General features: G+C 41.0%; 1 protein-coding gene across 1 annotated transcript in view; it reads right to left on the bottom strand.

The window, feature by feature from the left end:
* The window catches only part of BRINP1 (BMP/retinoic acid inducible neural specific 1), a 184,919-nt gene that overhangs the window by 51,070 nt on the left and 111,669 nt on the right, over positions 1-22,180 (bottom strand). The window contains exons 3-5 of the mRNA XM_007178130.2: positions 18,734-18,924; positions 10,058-10,227; positions 6,650-6,755 (exon numbers count right to left, since the gene is read on the bottom strand). Of these exons, the coding sequence (XP_007178192.1) occupies positions 6,650-6,755; positions 10,058-10,227; positions 18,734-18,924 (467 nt within the window). The remainder of the gene's footprint in view (positions 1-6,649; positions 6,756-10,057; positions 10,228-18,733; positions 18,925-22,180) is intronic.

Raw genomic sequence — 22,180 nt, forward strand, 5'->3', positions numbered from 1 at the left:
GTATATATAAGAGACTTCTCAAACCTAGGTTCAAACCCAATTAGGTTCGAACCCAATTCCTCATATCCCATCAGAACAGATCCCTCCCACAGTATTCACCACAGCAGTAAGGCAATTCCATCATTGCTGTCGCTCAGGCAAAACTTTGGGAACAACCTCGGATTCTCTCTTTTTCTCACAAGCATTTTCTCAGTCCATTGCCAACTAATGTCAGCACTACTTAAAAATATATCCACAATCCGATCACTTCTTACAACCCTCATTGCCACTGTCATGGTCCAGGCCGCCATTTTCTCTCACCTTGATAAACACTATAGCCTCCAAGCTGGTTTCTCTGTATGTGGTCTTGCCCTCTACAGTTCTTTTCTACATAACAGTCATAGTAATTCATGTAAAATGTAAGTCAGCTCCAGTTACTCCACTGCCTGAATTTCCAGTGGCTTCTCATTTCATTCAGAGTAAAATCATGGAAGTCTGTTCCATGGTCTACAAATTTCTAGATGACCTATTCCCACACTATTTCTCTGATTGTAAAGAAAATATATTTCTTTCTTTACTTGTTTCTTTCTTTCTGCTCCCCCAACACCCACACACTAAATATAAACTCCAAAATGACTGTGACTTAGCTTATTCACGTCTCTACATCCCGCTCTTAAAACAATGTCTGACATATAGTTGATGTTCAATAAATATTGCTAAATGAATAAGTGAATGTGTGAATGAATACATTTCTGGATTATCCCTAGATTTCAGCAAAATATTTTCTCCGCATCTGTTTCCACTTCAGCGAGCTACAGAGGCAGAGGTCTGCTCTCTGTACATCCATCTCACCAGATGGATACTAGATTAAATTACATGACAATGTCGGTAAAACACTCAATGGGCTTCTTGGAGAAAGAAGGATAAAAATAAGAAGTTATCATTATGCAACTAGCATTATTACAACTAGTTTAGTTCGGTGGTTGCTGCTTTGACTACTAATAGCCTCTGTTCATTTCCATGATCCTTTCTTCCTCATTTTGAGTCTCCTTCTCCAATCCTCCTCTTTCTGTTTCCTATTTCCCTCAATCTTTGCCCTGTCTTGTGAACCTTTTATGAAACACCACAAAGTGAATGTCATTAGACTGTCATTCATATCATCCTCAATCTACCCAAATAAGCCTCTGCAGAATCTCACGCCAGCCTCATTCAGAGGCTTTAGGAGGGGAATAGAGGAATACAGAGCAACCCGTTTTGAGAAGGAGAAACTCTGAAGTCAGGTCGGGTTAAAATTCTGGCTCAATCACTTATTAAGACACCTCTCTCAGCCTCAGTTTTCTCACCTACAAAATGGGGATGTTATTTATGCCTTCCTTATAGGAATGCTATGAAGATTAAAAATGCAATAAATCCAATTATACAAAACAAATAAATAAGAGTTAAAATAAAAACAAATACATAAATGTAAATATAATAAAAATAAATTAACACAGTCCCTGGCACTCAAGGAAGTGTTTTATAAATAGTATCTATTATTGCTGGTTCCTCCACCCCTCAGTCCATGCAGTTTCCCTTCTAGCTGGGCTGGATCACATCCTGATCATTTGTCTCTGCTTTATTCATGTCTTCTCTTTGCAGAGGATGTGAAGATACAGCACATTATTAAATAAATTTTTAATAGCTGCATATTGTATACACAAAAATGTATACATATAAATCATGTGTGTACAGCTGCACGAATTTTCACAAAGTAAACACATCCATGTGTGGCTACTGCGATCAAGAAACAGAACATTACTAAGACTTCCAGAAACCTCTCTCATCTCTCTTCAGTCACTTCCCCATTCCTCCTCCACAAAGGTTAATGCTCTTTGGAATTCTAAAGCAATGTATTTGTTTTACTGTTTCTGAGCTGTGTAAGAATGGAATCATACAGCATTTCCTCTTTCGTGTCTGGCTTCTGTTATTTAATGTTGCATTCATGAGATTCTTCTATATTTTTGCATGAAAGGGTAGTTAATTCTTTCTCATTTCTGTATTGTAGCCCATCATGTGAATGTATGATAAGTTATTTACCCATTTTTTTGTTGATGGGCATTTGGGGCTATTTCCATTTGGAGGACTATTTTGAACAAAACTCCTATGAACATTCATGGTTTTTGGTGAACAAAGGTAACATTTCTGTTGGGCATATTCCTAGGAGTTGTAATTGTTAGGTCATAGGGTGAGGACATATTGAGTTTTCAGTAGAAGCTGCCAAAAAGAGTTTTCCAAAGTGGCTGTACTAATTTATTCTCCCAGGAGCAATGCATGTAAGTTCCCAGTGTTCAACATTGTCACTCCTTGATACTGTCAGATTTTTCAGATGAGCCAGACTGATCGGTGTGTTATGACACTGTTTTAATTTACATTTTCTGAGGACTAGTAAAGTTAATCACCATTTCAAATATTTATTAGCCATTTTGATATTCTTGTTTGCGAAGCGCCTGTTCATGCCTTTTACCCATTTTCTTGTCTTTCCGGATTGTCTGCCTTTCTCTTATTGGTTTTAGAGGTTATTTACATATTTTACACATGAGTTCTTTGTCAGATACATTTATCGCCAATATTGCCTTCCAGTCTGTAACTTGCCTTTTCATTCTATGAATAGCATCTTCTGATAAACAGAAATTCTTAATTTTAAAGTAGTCCAATTTATCAATCTTTTTCTTTTACTTAGTGCTTTATGTATGCTACTGAATAAATATCAGCCTACCCAAAAGTCATGAGATATTCTTCTGTCTTATATTTAAGAAGTTTTTTTTGTTTTACCTTCCACCAGGAGAATATTTTTCCTCCTTTCTATGTTTCCTCTACCTAGACAGATAGAATGGATTACTTCCTTTTCCACATCTCTGTAATAGTACACATTACTTTTACTAGCTCTACTATATTATACACTACCTTGAATCGTATGTATTTTCCTGTCTGTCGGCTCTATCTTATTCCCACTCTCCATTCACTCAAATACCTAAATCTTTCATGGTCTTCTCACTAAATCCTGGTAATGACACCTCCTAAGTAACTCCAAAATTGGTCTGCTTCTCTCCATCCCAACTGTTGCTTCCATGGTTTCAGTCTGTGACGTCTCATCTTGAATACTGCAGTAGCCCTTAACTAACCGGTCACCAACCTCCAAACTACTCCTCTCTAATTAATTGACCACACAGTAGCCAGAGTGATCTTCCAAAACATTAATCTCTTCCTGCTACTTTGTTTTTTAAAACCCTTTTATGGTTCCCATTACTCTCAAATTAATATTCAACTCATTAATGTGCTACAGAGGCCTTCTAGGATATGACATATTATTTTGCCTTTCTCACCATTGATATCTCCGCTTTAATCTCTTAAGATCTTTTCAACTTCCTTGAATGCCATTCACTAGGACTCTGCTCCATAGCTATGTCCCTGCCCCTTCTTCACTCTTCAGGTCTCATTCTGTGCATCTTTTTATCAAGAAAACTTCCCTGATTCTCCAGTAGGTGAAATCTCCATACTACAGGGTATCAAAGAACCCTCACAGTTCTTTTCCATCCAAACTCATTGCACATTATTATTTGTCTAAACCCATGTTTTTTGATAGAGTGTATATTTCCTTGGGGCAAAAAGTATGTCTGTCTTGTTCACCACTGTTTTCTGTGCCTAGCTCAATGCCAACAAGAGTTCTTGAAAAATATTTGCTGAATTGAGTTGAACTGATTTGTGCTCATATGCCCAGGATCTAGCACTGAATTTGGCACATAGTCAGTCTCGATAAAGGTTTGGTGATTCAGCATCTTCCTAAGCATCAGTATCAATTCCATCACCAACACAGTGGAATGATGATTAAATAGTTTCTATAGGGGCTTCCCTGGTGGCGCAGTGGTTGAGAATCTGCCTGCCAATGCAGGGGACACGGGTTCGGGCCCTGGTCTGGGAGGATCCCACATGCCGCGGAGCAGCTGGGCCCGTAAGCCACAACTACTGAGCCTGTGCTTCTGGAGCCTGTGCTCCTCAACAAGAGAGGCCGCGATAATGAGAGGCCCACGCACCGCGATGAGGAGTGGCCCCCACTTGCCGCAACTAGAGAAAGCCCTCGCGCAGAAACGAAGACCCAACACAGCCATAAGTAAAATAAATAAATAAATACTTCCTTTAAAAAAAAATAGTTTCTATAACATCCCTACCAAACGTCACCAACATAAACCCTAATAACAAGAGAGTCACTATATGCTTCAGCAGGACATTCCAGGTTTCGACATGAATGTGCATTAGAAGATCTATTTTATACTGAGTTTAAACTGAGATCTAGTTTAAACCTGGGATCCTTGTAGTTTCCTACATGTAGATCAGGTTTGCCCCATTTTATCCACATTACTGAATGTGACTAACTTTTCTGCAAGACAGCCCTTTAGGTATCCACAGACACATCCTTTTGCTCCAAGTCCTCCTTCATCAGTTATGTACTATAAGACACTCTCCTTCAGTTTCTTGATGTCCCTCTTGAAATGTGTTGCCCACACTTGGACCCAATCCTCCAGGTGTGCTCTGACCAATCTAGAACAGAACAAAGCTGTCATGTCCTTCTTTTGTGTGAATAACATACTGCTAATAATGTAACCAATGGCAGATCTGGGTTTTAGGACTGAGGCTTAGGCTACAGGTGCTTAATGAGAAAAGAAATTCAAAATTACATGTGAACATGAATATGTAGAATGAGAAAATTTAGGGACTTAGAAGGTGAGGGAGCCCTGGATCTTAAGCTTCCTTAGCTTCACTGTAAATCAGCTTCTAAATGGCCCTAAGATCTTAATAAATTCCTAGTGACATCCTGTTAATCCCGACTAAATTTACTCTGATTATAACTCACCTCCTACATGCACAGCAGGGTGATCAGACACAGACCGGAGCCATACTTCCTGGATTCAAGCCCTGCTCTCACTCCACAAGCTCACTGTAGGCATCCCAGGAGCTAATATTGAAAATCCTGGAGCACCCAAGGTAGGTCTGCCTTCCTTATTCATTTCTTATCAGGCATTACCAAACTCATGTCTACTCTTTTGTCTACTAAAGGGGTGTAGGATTATTCTTCATGTATTTGAGGTTTTGTTTTGTTGGCTTTTGTTTTAACACTAAACCACTCTCTCGGCCTGAATTTTCCTGATGGGTTTTCATTCATTGCTCCCAAGTGACACTACCAAGCTTGTTCTGTACTACTTTCCAACCATCTTCTATAACAGGAGCATGAATCAAAGAGTTGCCAAGGAACCAGAATATAAAAGTCATATTAGGCTCTGTTTAGCTCGACCTGCCAATCTCAACCCAACTTTCCTCCCACTGACATTCAGAATCACCTTTATCAGATACCTTTCTAAAAGGTCACATTCTTAGTTCGCTCAAAGTTAAAGCATATGCCATTTTTTATGACTATAAAGTTAATACATGATCATTATAGGAAAGTTAGAAAAGGAATTGGAAGACTAAAATAAATCATCTCTAACCTAATCATCCAGAAGTAACCTCTTTTAACATCTCACATAATTCCTTGCAATGTTATTTTTCCTTATCCTTTTACATTAATTAAGATCATGCCATACATTCGGTCAGAAACCATCCACTTTTTAATTAACATTATAGTAAATCATTTTCACGTATCTTGAAAATTCTTTATAAACAACATTTTAGCACCTGCCTAATATTATGTTGTATGGATGCTATATAATTCACTTAGTCTCCTCATGTGGAAAACTGAGCTCCTTACATTGTTTTTTTCTTTGCTATTATAAATTATGCTTTTTAAAACAGCACTATCTATACTTAAAGTCTTATCATTTTTCCCCCTACAATCTCCCCTCCTCTTTATGATGAATGAATCAGGATAAAATGACTATTTTAAAGAGTATATTTTCTTCAAGGTCTTGAGTATATATGGAGCACATAACATGTGCCTGACATATAATAGATAATAAACAAATACAAATATGTATGTATTTCAACAAATTAATCCTTAGAATTGTTGCAATTTCACTAGCCATGCCTAAGAGTATCTGTCTTTCTATATTCCAGCCAGCATTGAATGTTCTCATTTGTAAACTCTGCTAAAAGCACACACACATATACACAAACACATATGGGTGTATGAATATACTGAAGACCACTAATGATTTATTTTTATTTGTTAATAAGGAGAAGGAAGTTTACATAGAACCAAAAATTCTATAAAATGCCCTATAGTTCTTGGAATTCAAATAATATCTGCCAAAATACATTGAGAATCAAACACAATAATGTAGGAAATTCAGAGGCTATGATATGAAACTTTAATATATATCAGATCTGGAACATCTATAAATAACACTGTTTAGACATTTTCATCAAAATAATCAGAAAAAGCTCACATTTCCATACTTTATATCTGAAAACTAATTAATAACCATGAATTTAATGTCCCATATATGTTAAAATTTTTAAAAAGACATCATATCATAACTGTCTTAATTTGCATATTTTTATTTTTTGTTGGTTTCTCTGCCTTTCATCTTAGTTTTCATTCTCCCTCTACATCATGCCTCCTGATACCCTCTCATCCCTCCTCCCCCAGGCTTCTCTCCCCTCCCCCTCTCTGTTCCCATCATTTCCACTGACATCCTACCTTGAAGGTGCAGTTTGCTCTCCGTGCTTTGCAGAAGGACGGAACTCACAGAGTCCAGATTGTCATAGCTGTTACAGCCCAGAGGCCCAGTGCGTGTCTCTGTGACCTGGAGGGGACATCAAGGGCGACAGATGTGAGACAGATGCCCTTGTCTGGGACAGATCCTGCAGAGTCAGCCCCCAGCAGAGCTCAGGCAGCAGAGAAAGCCTGACCTGAGCCAGTGGCCACTTCTTGAGCCCCTTGCCTGTGTCAAGGACCATGCCTGACTGTTGCCAAGCAGACAACGGGATAGCAGGGCAACCTAGCAGACTGGAGCCAGGACGCCCACGTTCTATCCTTGGTTCTCACTGCCCAAAGCCATTTCAAGTATTATATGAACTAAAAATAAGTGGAAACACTATAGTGTATTTCAAAAGCATGGGCTTTGGAATTAGGAGAGTCAGTGTTAAATCCTGGCTAGGCCCTTTATTTGCTGTGTGCCCTCAGGCAGTCACTTCTCTAAGCTCCTGCAACCTGAAGTTGGTAAATCCTTCCAGGAAGGTGGTGAGACTAAACCTGATGGGTGTAAGTGCCTGACACATGGCATATGTTCAATAATTGACATCTTATTACCAGAGTCTCTATAAATTGTAACATGCATTATCGATGAGTACATATGCATTATCATTAGGCAAGAACAATAAAATTATTCCCATTTTCCAAAAAAAAATTAGCAAAGAGCACAGTCAGCTCCACTGCAGAATGGTCACCCCAGTCCTCTGGTGGTGTGTTTCTAAAACACTGTTAGAATAATTGAGGTGGTGGACAATAGGAAAACAGCTATTCTAAAAGATAACCTTGAAATATGAATGGTTTACTATGTAAAGTGGTTTCTTCATGTCTTTAGCCCTTACTTTCCATTATTTAACACAATCACTTGTAGGCTTGTTTTGAGGTTTGCATCCAGCTTTAAGGACACAGCACTGACTGTTGTCGGGAATGATGACTTGGGAAATAGTCACACAGATCTCCCAATGCCAGCTCTGCCCCTGTCCAGCAGCAGAGCCTTGGATCACTAACTCCCCTTTCTAAGCCTCAATTTCCGCATCTACACAATGTCAGTAATACTGTTACCCACCCTAACAGTAAAGGGATCATATTTTTGAAGTATCTAGCACTTAGGAAACAGTACAAAAATGGAAGGTTATTAGGCTTTGCTTTTAAAAAATAATTTATTCTTTTTTGTGTACAGAATAATGACATCATTATTGTTAAATGAGATTCAAAACTACCAATCCATCTTGCTAAAGATGCTCAGGAAGAGAAAACCACGGGCAAAACTTCCCCACCTGGGTCAGCTGCTCATCTTAGGCAAAGCTGGCAGGGAGACCAATTCTAGCCAGTTGGGTCTTGAGGTAGCGTCAAGAAATGGCTAGAAAAATCCAAGTGCCAGATTGAGTGTCGAGGATGGTGCTATTGCAAGAACGGCTTCTTGAGTGGCCTGTGTGCAATTTCTCTAAGAAATTCCTCGTAAGGAGGCACACTGCACTTCCGGGATGCACAAAAGAGGATTACCTTCTGATAGAGCTTCAATATCTCAATTCTGCATCCCATGGAGGGAACCATTTGGTGATAATGCAAACCAGGCCTTTGCTTCACTCAGACTCCGATGGCTTCATCAAGCTCCATCTCTCTGTGCTGAGTTCCCTAACACCAAAATCCCCCCAATATAGGCGATTCTTCTCGGATAAGCTGGCTCTTTGTTGATCTGATTTATTTCTCCCCTTCCTCCCTCCCTCCTCAGCAAGTCTCTCCCCTCCCACATTTTTTCTCTTCCCTTGGTCAGTTTCTGACTCATCTGCCTGACTTCCACCAACACTCCCCGGCAATCCCTCATCCCTTCACACACACACACTTTTTCCCTAGAGATACCTTTTAAAGTCTTGATATAAGACTAGGTCTGCATTTTATTCAGAAGAAAGATGCTCAGGAAGAGAAAATAGACTGAATAATGAGAGGTAAAATGCAGGTATAATCTGGTTTAAGAAACTTCGAGATGCAAAAAAATCTTCATTGAAACCCTCCAAAGAACTAATCCTTTTTTATCAAAAATGTCCTCCTTTATTCTCTTTATAAAGGTAATCCTTGAATTTACTGCATTTAAAGTGGAATTTTTTTAAGTACCTGTGCTCTAAGGCATTGAGCTGAAAGTCCACAGCTGCTCTTACCAATGTGGCTATTTAAACTTAAATAAATTTAAAAAAAAAACACCTTACAGATTTAGTGTCTAAGTAGCCACATGTCACATGCTCCACAACCCCATATGACTAGTGGCTCCTGTCTTGGCCAGCACAGATACAGTCTCTCCATTATCTTGGAAGGGTCTATTGGACAGCGCTGGGGTAGATGAGCATGGGTCGGCACATGACAGACTGCCTGATTTATAAATAAAGTTTTATTGGAACACAGCCATGCCCATTTTTTACACACTGATTGTATGGCTGATTTTGTGCTATAGCAGCACAGTTGAGTTGTACTAATACCGATCATATGACCTGCAAATCTTAAAATATTTATTATTGACCCTTTACAAAAAATACTCGTGGATCTCTGGTCTAGAGAGTAGAGTTCTAGCCCCTGTTAATGTACTGGCTAGGTGTGTAACCCTGAGCAGAAGTCTTTAACCCTTGGACCTGAGTGTTCCCATCTGTAAAATGGGGAGGGAGGATGAAAAACACAGGTGTTAACCAATTACTGACCTAGGCATAATCTGACTCTTGAGAGCTCTGTGACCTTTCGAAAATGATTTACCCACTGTAGCCTGTTTCTTCATCTAGAAAGGGAGGCTGGAAATCATGCACACAGAGTTTTAAGAGTGAAGGAGAGTAAGCTGGGACGAAGTGAGAGAGTGTCATGGACACATATACACTACCAAATGTAAAATAGCTAGCTAGTGGGAAGCAGCCGCATAGCACAGGGAGATCAGCTTGGTGCTTTGTGTCCACCTAGAGGGGTGGGATAGGGAGGGTGGGAGGGAGACGCAAGACGGAGGAGGTATGGGGATATATGTATATGTATAGCTGATTCACTTTATTATAAAGCAGAAACTAACACACCATTGTAAAGCAATTATACTCCAATAAAGATGTTAAAAAAAAAAAAAAAGAGTGAAGGAAAGTACTATGGATAATTATGCCATGATTACAGCCAGGGCTGCCCCAGGAAATCAGTACATGTGGTCACCTTAATGACAATGCTCGGGATATTACAGGGCACTTGACAACCTCAGGCAGAGTGGTTGGCCGGGGGGCACTGTTAGCCCCCTGGGGCAGAAGCCAGGGATTTCATCTGCCCACTGACTCGCAGACTACCTCTGTGCAGTGCTGCTATCTTAAGAGCCTGCCGCCCGAAGCCACCCGCAAGCCGCACCTTGATTGCTCCAGTTGATATCTGGGTCTCATGGAGCCTCCTCATGGTGCCATCACGGTCGACAAAGTAGGACGACGCCAGCTGGTGCAGAGCTTCAACACTGTGAGTGGCGTTCCCTGACTTCCTGTCCAGGCGACTTTTGTCCATGTACATGGTCAAGGCCTCCTCCCCTGCACGGAAAAGGAAAGAAGCTCAGGCAGCCCGTTGAGCTTTGGGATGGGTAGAAAGCCTTCATGGCTTGGATGCCGAAAATAGCTTCAGACCTCTCATTAATTTTGCCCAAATTTCCTTCTGCCTCTGAAAATCAAGAGCACAATGAAAGCAAGACAGTCCAGAGGTGTCTGTAAGCACCAAGCTCCATCAGGACGAAGATCATGAAAAGACTCTTAGTCATCAAGTCCAGCTCTTACTAATCCACTTCATAGTTCTCACCAGCATCATCTCGTAACACAACTCACTTCCTCTCTTCAAGGCTCAGCCTTTTCTGTAAAATGATGGACTTGCCATAGATGGTCCCTTCCCATTCCTTTCTTCTCCTCCTGTTTCCTCATCATCATCCAATTCCACCTATTCCTCCTCTCATTTCTCTCCTCTCTTCTTCCCTCGTTCCTTCCTCCTTTCCTTTCTCTCTTTCTCCTTCTGCTACCCCTTCCCAGACAGATGGATGTATGGATGAATGGATAGATAAATAGAGATATAGATAGAGAGAGAGGGAGAGAGAGAGAGAGATACGACATAGTTTAAACACAGATACAGACAGATAGATAGGAAAAACTAAACTGTCAGCCCTGTGAAGTCAGCCACTGTCTATATAAGCCACTGCTGTATCCCTTGTACAAAGCCCAATGCTTGGCATATAGTAGATAGTAAATAGTTAATCCATCAATTTTTTTCATTCATTCAATAAACATTTCTTAAGTTACATCTTGGGGAGAGAGGAGATGACATGAAAGTTAGGCATAGGGTGGAAGAGACAGAGAGAGAGAGAGAAATAGAAAACCTTATATAATTTACCATGAAGTTTTCCTTAGAAATACATGCATAGATTACTAACAGTACTAACTAATGGTGCATTTTATTTTGGATAACAAGATGTTTCACCAGAACTTCATAAAGGAAGCTCCAGATATGCCACCTAAATAGATCTGATCATTGTACCTCTGGTTTCACTCTCTACTAACTGTGAACTTGGGGACATTTCTTAACCTCTCTGATTCTCAGTTTATTCGTGAACAAAATTAGGAGAAGAATAGCACCTACTGCATAGAATAATTAAGAAGAATAAATTAATTAACACACGTAAAGTCCTTATATCAGTGTCTGTTTGTTGGAGCAATCAAAAGTCATCTGGAGTAGTAGTAGAAAGCAGTCTCTAGAACTAGACTGCCTGGACTTGAACTAGCTATGGGAACAAGTTACCTGCACTCTTTATACCAGGGCTCCCCAACCCCGGTCTGCGGTCTGCGGCCTGTTAGGAACCAGGCCACACAGCAGGAGGCGAGTGGCCGCGAGCTCCCCGTCGCTCCCCTTCGCTCCCGTCGCTCCCCGTCGCTCCCCGTCGCTCCCGTCGCTCCCGTCGCTCCCCATCGCTCCCCATCACTCCCACTGCTCCCATCGCTCCCTATCGCTCCCATCGCTCCCCATCGCTCCCATCGCTCCCCGTCGCTCCCCACCGCTCCCCACCACTCCCATCGCTCCCCATCACTCCCCATCGCTCGCGTTACCGCCTGAACCATCCCCCCGCCCCCATCCGTGGAAAAACTGTCTTCAACGAAACCAGTCCCTGGTGCCAAAAAGGCTGGGAATGCTGCTCTACACTGCAGTTTCTTCATGTGTGAAATTGGGAGTACTAACTGTACTTACCTCCTAGGGTTGTCATAGGATTGAATCCATTAATGACATAAAGCACCTGAGCCCTGCCTGGCACATAGTGAGCCCTGCCTGGCACATAGTAAGCCCTGAGGAAGGGTTAACCACCATTATTCGATTACCACAAAATATCAATCATATGAGACTTATCCTTACTTCTAGTCAACCCAGTACAACAGGATAGTCAGAGAACAAACATTACCGATACTTTCTGAGGACAAAAGCCTGATATCTAAGATAACTGAAATTTCTTTAGAATGCTGATGATTTTTGAGTTGAATGGAAAAAACAATTTACTTTCGAAAGAACAGTGGTTATCCTAGGGCGTGGGCAAAGTCCTGATCCCTAGGCTAATTCCTCTGCCTCGGACCCCTCCATGACTGCTTCTAGAAAGTGGTTTCATTGTCATTCAGAGTTCTCCACGTACAGCCTCCAGCCTGTCTTTTCAGCCCTGTCTCCCTCCCTGTGTTCCAGCCAAACCATTCCTTCTGCCTCCATGGTTTATTCTTGCCAATTCCTCTCAGGCTTTCCTCAGACTCTTTTTTATTCTGCTTGGAATACCATTCTGTCCCTCCCCTAAATGGCTGACTATTGAAACCCTATCCAGCATTTTGGGACCAATTCAAACATCACCTCCTCTTACTGCCCTGTGTCCTTGACCTGGCATCTCCTATACACTCTTCAGAGCCTGCTTGGCTGGCCATCACCTTACTGGCGAGGTTTCCCCAGCTACACCCTCCCCCCGAGAGAGCTGTCATCACCTCCCTCTATCACGCTCTAGTGTGTCCATTACGTTTAGCTCAGCATGCATGCACTGGGTATTCTGTGTGTTCTGAGCACTTTGGCAGGCACTGGGTGACAAATGAATAAGACAGTGTCCCCATTCTTAGAGTCACCCAGTGACTACATGCATGCTGTCCAGTACAGGAACCACTGGCCAAGTGTGGCTACTGAGCATGTGCAATGCAGCTGGTCCAAACTGAGATGCACTGTACCTGTAAGTTACACAGCAGAGTTCCAAGATCTGGAAAATGTAAAAGAACAAAGTAAAATATCTCATTAATTAATAAATGCTGGAGAGGGTTTGGAGAAAATGGAACCCTCCTACATTGTTGCTGGCAATGTAAACTGATGTAGCCACTATGGAAAACAGAATGGTGGGTCCTTAAAAAACTAAAAATAGAGTTGCCATATGATCCAGCAATCCCACTCCTGGGCATATATCCAGAGGAATCTCTAATTCGAAAAGATCCATACACCCCAATATTCATAGCAGCACTATTCACAACAGGCAAGACATGGAAACAACTCAAACACCCATCAACAGATGTTTGGTTTAAGAAGATGTGGTATAAGATCTTCTTAAACCAAACATAAAACCAAGCCATAAAAAAGAATGAAATAGTGCCATTTGCAGCAACATTGATGGACCTAGAGATTATCATACTAAGTGAAGTAAGTCAGACAGAGAAAGACAAATATTATATGATATCACTTATATGTGGATTCTAAAAACTAATACAAATGAATCTATATACAAAACAGACTCACAGATAGAAAACAAACTGATGGTTACCAAAGGGAAGGCAGGGGACGGATAAATTAGGAGTATGGGATTAACAGATACAAATTACTGTACCTAAAATAGATAAGCAATAAGGATTTACTGTATAACACAGGGAACAATATTCAATATCTTTTAATAACCTATTGAATATAATGGAAAAGAATCTGAAAAAAATGTATATATAACTGAATCACTTTGCTGTACAAAACTAACACAATATTGTAAATCAACTATACTTTAATTAAAAATAAAAACAGAACTGTAATGGAAAAAAGAAATTAAAATATCATTAATAGTTTATTCGCTACATGTTGAAATGATAATATTTTGGATATATTATGTTAGATAAAATATATTGTTAAATTGATTCTCCTCTTTTTCTTTTCACTCTTAAAAATGTGGTTGAAGAAAATTTTAAATGGCATATGTGACTCACATTTGTGGCTCACATTATATTTCTATTGGACAACACTGGTCTAGGGAGACAGAGACATAAAGGGATCATTTCCATACACACACCAGATGAACAGTGAAGTAGAGGGATGCATGGAGTGGCATGCAGCCTGGAAGAGGGTGCCTGCATCCCTGTGGATAATGTGGGACCCAAGACACTGATGATCTGGTCTCTCCAGCTGCATCCCGTGCTGCTCTCTAGCTGTGCTCTATCCTGCACAAATGTGCCCTATTTTCTTCCATGGTTGGGACTCTGCTTTTCTGTTTTTCCTGGCTAACTTCTACTCATCCCTCAGGTGTCACTTAAGACACCTCCTCTGGGTAGCCTTCCCTGAATCCCCCACTGTTTACTTAAACTAAAGTAAGAACTCTAACCACCTGCTCCCACGATCTCTTTTATTTCTCCAATATGTTACCTGTCACATTTCCTGGTGATTTCTTGTTTAATAGCCTCTCTCTTTTACTAGAGGAGAAGCACTGTGAAGTCAGTGAGTATGTAGGAGTCTTTCGTCATTTCACTGTCTTTGCCTAGCACAATATGGGCATATATTATGTGCTTAACAAATGATCAGGGTATGTGTGGGTAAATGGATAAATGTGGAAGTGGTCCAACTCTACGGTGTTTGTTGATTGACTGAAATCTTCCAGTAAGAAGATTCATCATTTTCAAAATTAATCTCTGGGTTCCACATGCCTAGACTCAAGTTGAGTTCAGAATAAAAAACTCATATTTGCACCTTCCCATGAAGTCTTCGCCAGTTATGCAGGAGGACACGATTGTCCATCCTTTGGACTCTGCAGCAACCTGAATAGATTTGGCTTAAAAACGACTTTATATACAATTAGACATTGAGTTCCAGGTGTGGTGAGTGGTGGCCTGGGGCAGGAAGGACTCTGATTCTTCTTTATAACGTTCCCAATGCTTTTCCCAGGTCAGACAAAGAGCAAATGTTCAGTTATCAGTTGAGGGATAGATGGATGGATGGGGAGATAGATGATTAAATGAATAGGTGAATAGATAGGTGGGTGGAGAGGTAAATGATTAAATAAGTGAATATATGCTAGAAGTTAGAGCCAGGAAGCAGAGGATATAAATATTACAAGTGTCAGCTCAGGCTCGCCAAGGGGCCTGTGAAAGAGAAGGTGAAACAGCCCAGTTCCCTCCGGACTGAGAACTGGCAGAAGCAAACCTTAGATCAAGAGGGGTTAATGGGCTTCTTGCTGCATTATTAAGACTTAATTTCTTGTTTATTAAGAGAACATTCTGTTTAGAGTCGCTTTCCCATTTGGGCATTCCTGCAAATTGCCTCTTCACCCCTTTCCTCAATCTTTCTGTCTCTGGGGGCTTTGTCTCACTCTCTGTAGCACTTCTTTCGGAGGGGAACAAAGTGGGACACATAGGAAATGGGGGATGCAGGGGCGAGTCAATCATCTTATCTTTTGAGTCACCTGGGGACACTCTTCCCAGAAGAAGGAAGGGGATGTCTGGATTTCAGGCCTCTGGGGCATCCCTCATCCTTTCCTTCTGAGCCCCTGTGACTTTATTCTTAGCCTTCCTCTTAGCCAAGGGGAGCTCTCCCAAAATACAGGGTGGGGAATGAGTATACACACAAACATACATTTACACAAGCACAAAAACGTGAGTGTTCACACATCAACAGACATTCATGCAATATACATACATTCACATACATGTGCAAACTTACATATACACATATGTGTACATTGTACCCATATACATGGGTGTAAGATGTATGCGTGTGTGCATTGCATATGTATGTATGTCTGCATATAGATTAACTTTCACGCAAGCATAGGCAGGCGTCTGTGCACATCCATCTGTGCAGGGAGACATGCGTTCCCATGCATGTGTGCAAGCTTAGTTGTATATATCACACAGACACCCACCTCCAAGGTGTTTCCTTTAATCCAAAATATGATCTTCAGAGGGACTAAGGGAAATTGCTATCCCTGTATTTATGTGTGTCATTCCAGACCCCAATTTTTTCCCTTTACCACCATCCATAAAAAAATCACTCATACCAATTATTTTGAGTTTAACAGATTTCACCCCAAGACTGAGGATCCCATGGAAATGTCTTAGATGTCAGCCCTCCTGCCAGCTCCACTTCCTCCTTCTCACTCCGCTTCCTTCCTCTTCCCTAAACGCATTTACTTGTCCTCTATGTGACAGTTTAAGAATCATCTTTTGTTGTTTGAGCACGCCCTCAGGAACTCACCTGACACCTCAAACAGCTTATCAAAGCATTTCCTCTAAGTGAATATGGTGTTCTCCTTAGGAAAAAATACAGTGAATACAATTCTCTGCACCTCCTTATATTTAGATGGAAAAACTGATAGCCAGACAGGAAAGTGAATTTCTCAATGTCTTCCATTCATCTAGTGAGTTGTAGGAATGGGTTTTAATCCCAAGGCCCCCAATTTTTTAGTCTCACTAAATGATAACAATAACAATAGTTATAATAAAAACAACAATAATAATAATAGCTTGAACAACAATAGCAATCATTTGTGAGGTGCCAAACACTGCACTAAGCACTTTCAATGCATCATTTTATTTAATCTTCACAATATGCATGAAGTATTAGTATTATTTCTATTCATAAAAGAGGAAACCAAGGCTGAAAGTATTGAGTAACCTGCCAAGGTGACCCAAAACTGGTGAGAAACAGGCAATCAAACTCCAGAGCCTGCCTTTGCATGCCCTACAACCTTCCGCCTCCATTCTCTCCCATTGCATGGGAAGGCTCTTAAGAAATACTTTTCCACAAATGAGTGAATGAAGTGATGATGTAAGAAGGACCTCACACAGTTGCTGGGTTGCTGCCACACTGTGTCCATCAACAGTAAATCCCCCACCATCACCCATGTTGAGGATTCAGGGAACATTTAGGGCTTGCTGTCCAATACCAGAACTCAGTCCAAAGCTTTGCATATTTTAAAATATTGTGCTGTAAAAACAGGAGAGGACCAAGGCTCTGTGAATAATTCACCACCTCGCCTCAGAGAAATTAAAAATATATTTCACTGCAAAAGAAAAGTCTGTTATTTGGGACTTCCGGGGACTTGGACAGAACACAGTTCCTAATGGAAGCACTGCATTGATCTCAATAATTGTTTTTTTCAAGTGAAATGGGAGATGGGGGAAATTTAAAGAAAAGGGTACAGGTTAATGCCACACTCAGTGTCGAAGTGATTTCATTTTCACTTTACAATAGAGTAGAATTTATACTACATGATTTAACACTCAAATGTTAAAGAATACATGCTGGCTGGTTGGTTGTTGGATTGGGTGGGTTGGCAGGTGAGTGAGTTGGTTAAAGAGAAGACAGATGTTGGGTCAAAAAAATAATGCAGGCTTTGTGGACAGAAAACCCTAAGTTAAAAACTTATTTTTGTCACTTATTAGCTATACCTCTTGTAAGTCTCAGCTTCCTTATCTATAAAATGGAGATAATATAACTTAACTTGCCACTTTTTTTTTACTATTTGAAATGCATCCTCTTTATTTATTTATTTATTTATGGCTGTGTTGGGTCTTCGTTTCTGTGTGAGGGCTTTCTCTAGTTGTGGCAAGCGGGGGCCACTCTTCATCGCGGTGCGCGGGCCTCTCACTATCGCGGCCTCTCTTGTTGCGGAGCACAGTAACTTGCCATTTTTGAGGACTAAAGACTATGTACAATGCCTGCTATGAGCAAATACTCAAGAAAGTGTAATAGGAGTAGCTAAGTAGTGGATACGAATGAATGAATCAATTTGCCCAACCAATTTCTCCATCCAAATTCTCCACATCATTGGTCTTCCTTGAAATGCATACCTAGGAAGCTCCACCACCCTCCTCTACCCAGCCAACTCCTACTGAGCTAAACTGCCACTTCCTCCAGGAAGTTTATACTGACTGCTCCAGCTTGTAGCACTCACCCTCCTCTAAAAAAGATCACTTGTTATAAGCATGCCTCAGTCTACCCACCTGCCTTTGTAAGTACACCAATCTTGTTCAGCTGACATGGGCCTTATCTAAATGCATAACTTTGCAGCTCTCTGAGCAGGTGGCATGGTGCTCCACCACCAAACGGGCTTTCTCAAAATTCAGTGGACTTAGTCATTGTGGCAGAAAACTGATGGCCAAAGGATTGTAGCTCATTATATAAAATGATGCATGCGGGCAAGGTCCATAGCATCTAAGTGCACTAGTCTCTACCATTTCCCATTTTCTTTGCATTTCTTTCCTTCCTTTTATCCTCCCCTCTTATCTTCACTCCCTTAAAGATGAACTGGACATGATGGGGAGGGATGGGTAAAGCTGCGCAGGGTGGAGCAATTAGTCTGCTTTCCTACTAATCTACTCCAAACCCATATAAGATACAAATGATATCCCATTTGTAAAAAGATAACCTCAAGTTATCAATCCCTAAAGCAGACTTCAATAAACAAAGGCACTTCTCTAAACGTCATCTGAAGTTATTTCCCCAGATTAGACTGCATTCCAAAGGAACTAATATAATAATACGATTAAACATTCCCAACAAATTGAGCTAATTCCAAGGTGAAACCATATTTCCACAAAAGTTAGTAAACTCTCAAGTTAGACTGTCCCAGAGAACGGAATCAACCAAGACAATGTGGCTTATCTGGCAACATATACTTTTGAGTGACATACGATGGCGGAGACGTTAAGATGGCTTTGATCCTAGGCCATCCCACCATCCTCTCCATCTCAGACTCAAAGTCATGACAGGGCTATGGCCCAGTGGCTGTTGACCTACCTCCCAAGGTAGCGGAGATGAGGAGGTGGGTGCCGTACTTTTTGATGATGGTATCGATGAACTGCTGAGTTGTGGGTCTCCTGCCAAGCAGGCGGATGCTCCTTTGAAACTCCGGCATGAGGGGCACTGGATGACGGACCAGGTCTCTCCTCTCAATGGCTGTGTTCCTCACCTTCCAACGGGCAAACTCCCTGGGCAGGAGAGATGAGTGAGACTTTCCATTTACCACCTCTACCCCAAGCCAAAGTCCACCCAACCATCCCATCCAGGCATCTATCCTTAGGTGAGAGAGTGCCCACAACTATTTTTCATATTTGTGAACTGATACTTAGATCTGGAGCCCTCGGTTTAGATCTAAGTATTGGGTACTGTTCTCATCACTGGGATACTGCACTGAACCAGACAGATGCAGTCATGTTCTCATGATGCTTACAGATCATCAGAGATACAAAAATCATTGTCATCTAGTTCATGTCTAGCTTATTCATCCCCCTCACTAGACTGTGAATGAAACCAGAGAGATGGGATCTTCTTAGGTACACGGTACATGTTACATGGTGGGAGTCACAAGTATGCTAGCTGGATGAATAAATAAGCAAAAGAATAAAAGGAAGGAAGGCTGTGTACCAATGGACAAGACGTAAGGCACAATGCAACTTGAAACCTGTTCTAAGACAATTCCACAACCCAATAATTAGTCCAGAACTCAGTTTCACTCCAAATTTTCACATGCATTCACTGAGCAAATACTGTTTGGAAGAAATTAAGCTTTGTTCTGATCATGTAAGGGAATTTCCACTCTTCCCTTCACTAATGACAGAGAAAATCAAGACAGAAGAACATTGAACTTGGGAGTCTAAACTCAGGGTCTCGCTCTGCCTCTTGTAAACTACGTGGTGTGATCTTGGGCAGAGGATGTCACTTCTCTGGATCTACATTTCCTTATTTATAAAATCCAATTAATATTATCTATTTCCTATTGCTGGTGCCCGGATTACATGAAACATAGGGTGTGAAAACACCATTGGAAAATGCCAGGCACTAATCCAATGTGAGAGTTTTATAACTTTTATTTCCTCACACATTCACAGATATATAAATCATTAAAGGTTCATGTGTAATGAATGAGGAGAATGCAAACCAAATACAAGTAGACATTTAAAGGGCCTTGGTTCAGGTTGTTTTTACTTTAATAATGACCTCTGCTCCTACCAAAGATGGAGCTCCCCCTGAAACAACCAGCTCTCCAACCTGTCTGAGTTACAAGCTCCAGGTCCCTTGAGAAAAACAGACTAGCCAAGAGGACTGTAAGGTCAGCCCAGATAAATGATGGGAACGAGAGTTTAATGAAAAGGTCTCTCACTCCTGCCACAGATGAGAGAGATGAATAAAGGAAGGGGCACAGAGCAAGAAGAAGCAGAACAGGGTGGGAATCAGGCTGGAATATGTCTCGGTAATTCAGTGGTGGAGTCTGACCCCTGATGCAGAGAAAACTGTGTCTGAAGAAAAAGCTTTCAAATTGGAATGCATTTCCAAGCCTCAGAGCTTATAGTCTGTGGCTGCTTAAGAAATCTCTGTCCATAATTCATAACATAGTTTGAATTCTAAATAAAATCTCAGTACTCTGCACATCTTAGATATGTATTAAGTCAATCAACTGCACTCAGTGAACCTTGCAGGGCACCTACTAAATGCAGAATATCATGTGTACAGGAGGGGAGTGGACACATCCCAGTCTCAGAAGCTCATAGTCTGGCAGGAAAGGCAAGACATGTCCAGCTTATTGTAAACCAAAGACGACAGGATGCAGAAGAAGGAACACAGACTTCTGAGGTCTCTAGGGGAAGCTTCAGCGAGGTCATATCTTAACTATAGTTTTGAAGTTCACATGTGATTTAAAGAAACAGAAATGTTGTTTAACATTTAAACAAACCCCAACAATCCACATGGATGAAAGGGCAGGAGCAGAGTGAGTGAGAGGGGGATACATAACACATTATGGGAAGAGCTGAACAGGAGGGAAAGTGTGTGAAAGGGGACAAAATGGAGCAAGTGGGGTGACCAGACATGAGGAGACAGTGGGGAATGCGAGAGCCAGCTGAGGGGAATCTTATAGGTGAGGTAGCTGGTGACACAACTCCCCAAGATTACTGCTCCCTGAGGTTCACACTCTGTGTAATCTCCTCCCCTTTAGTACGGGCTGGACAGGACCCAGTGATTTGCTTCTAATGGACAGAATTTGGAGGTGATAGCATGTTAGTTTTGTGATTAGGTTACAAAATAGTTTTGTGATTAGTTTACTTCTTACTCAGCCATAAAAAAGAATGAAATAATGCCACTTGCAGCAACATGGATGGACCTAGAGATTATCATATTAAGCGAAGTAAGTCAGAAAGAAAAAGACAAATACCAGATGATATCACTTATATATGGAATCTAAAATACGGCACAAAAGAATATATCTATGAAACAGAAACAGACTCACAGACATAGAGAACAGGCTTGTGGTTGCCAAGAAGGGGGTGTGGGGGAGGGAGGGACTGGGAGTTTGGGATGAGCAGATGCAAACTAGTATGTATAGGATGGATAAACAGCAAGGTCCTATTGTAGAGCACAGGGAACTATTGATATATTCAATATCCTGTGATAAACCATAATGGAAAAGAATATCTATATCTATAACTGAGTCACTTTGCTGTACAGCAGAAATTAACACAACGTTGTAAATCAACTATACTTCAATAAAATTAAAAAACAACAACAACCCATAACCCCAAAATATGGCAACTTCCATTTTGCCCCTCCCCTCCGTCTCTCTCTCTGTCTCTCTTTGTCTTTGTCTTGTTCTTGCTGCCATGTTGAGAGATGCACTGTTGAGAGATCTATACCGGGAGGAGCTGAGGGAAGCCTCTGGCCAATAGCTTCTGAGGAACTGAGACCACACAAGGGACTGAGTTCTAACAGTAACCATGTGCATGAGCTGGGAAGCAGACCCTTCCCAGTGGAACCTTCAAATGACAATAGCATGGCAAGAGCAAGGGCACCCCATTGAGCCACAGCCAGATTCCCTACCCACAGAAATTTTGAGATAATACATAGTGTTATATTAAGCTACTAACTTGTGGGGTAATTTGTTACTCAGCATTAGATGACCAATAAAAGGCAATGAGAATCATTAGATACTTCTGAGGAAAGAGTGTTTCCTCATCAGCTTATCCCTGAAATTTACAAAGCTATGTACGTGTAGTTATGAAAAAAAATATGTATATATGCATAGAAACATACACATATTTCAGCATGATAGACATATAGTTCTATACTATTATGTTATAGATTATAGTTATGTTATATACAGGGATATATATAGAGAGAGATAGATATATACATATAGAAATATATAACATTTATTTATAGCTTACAACCTTGGGTTACTGTTTTTTTCATGTG

The sequence above is a fragment of the Balaenoptera acutorostrata genome, chromosome 6 (assembly GCF_949987535.1).
Source record: "Balaenoptera acutorostrata chromosome 6, mBalAcu1.1, whole genome shotgun sequence".
NCBI lineage: Eukaryota > Metazoa > Chordata > Mammalia > Artiodactyla > Balaenopteridae > Balaenoptera > Balaenoptera acutorostrata.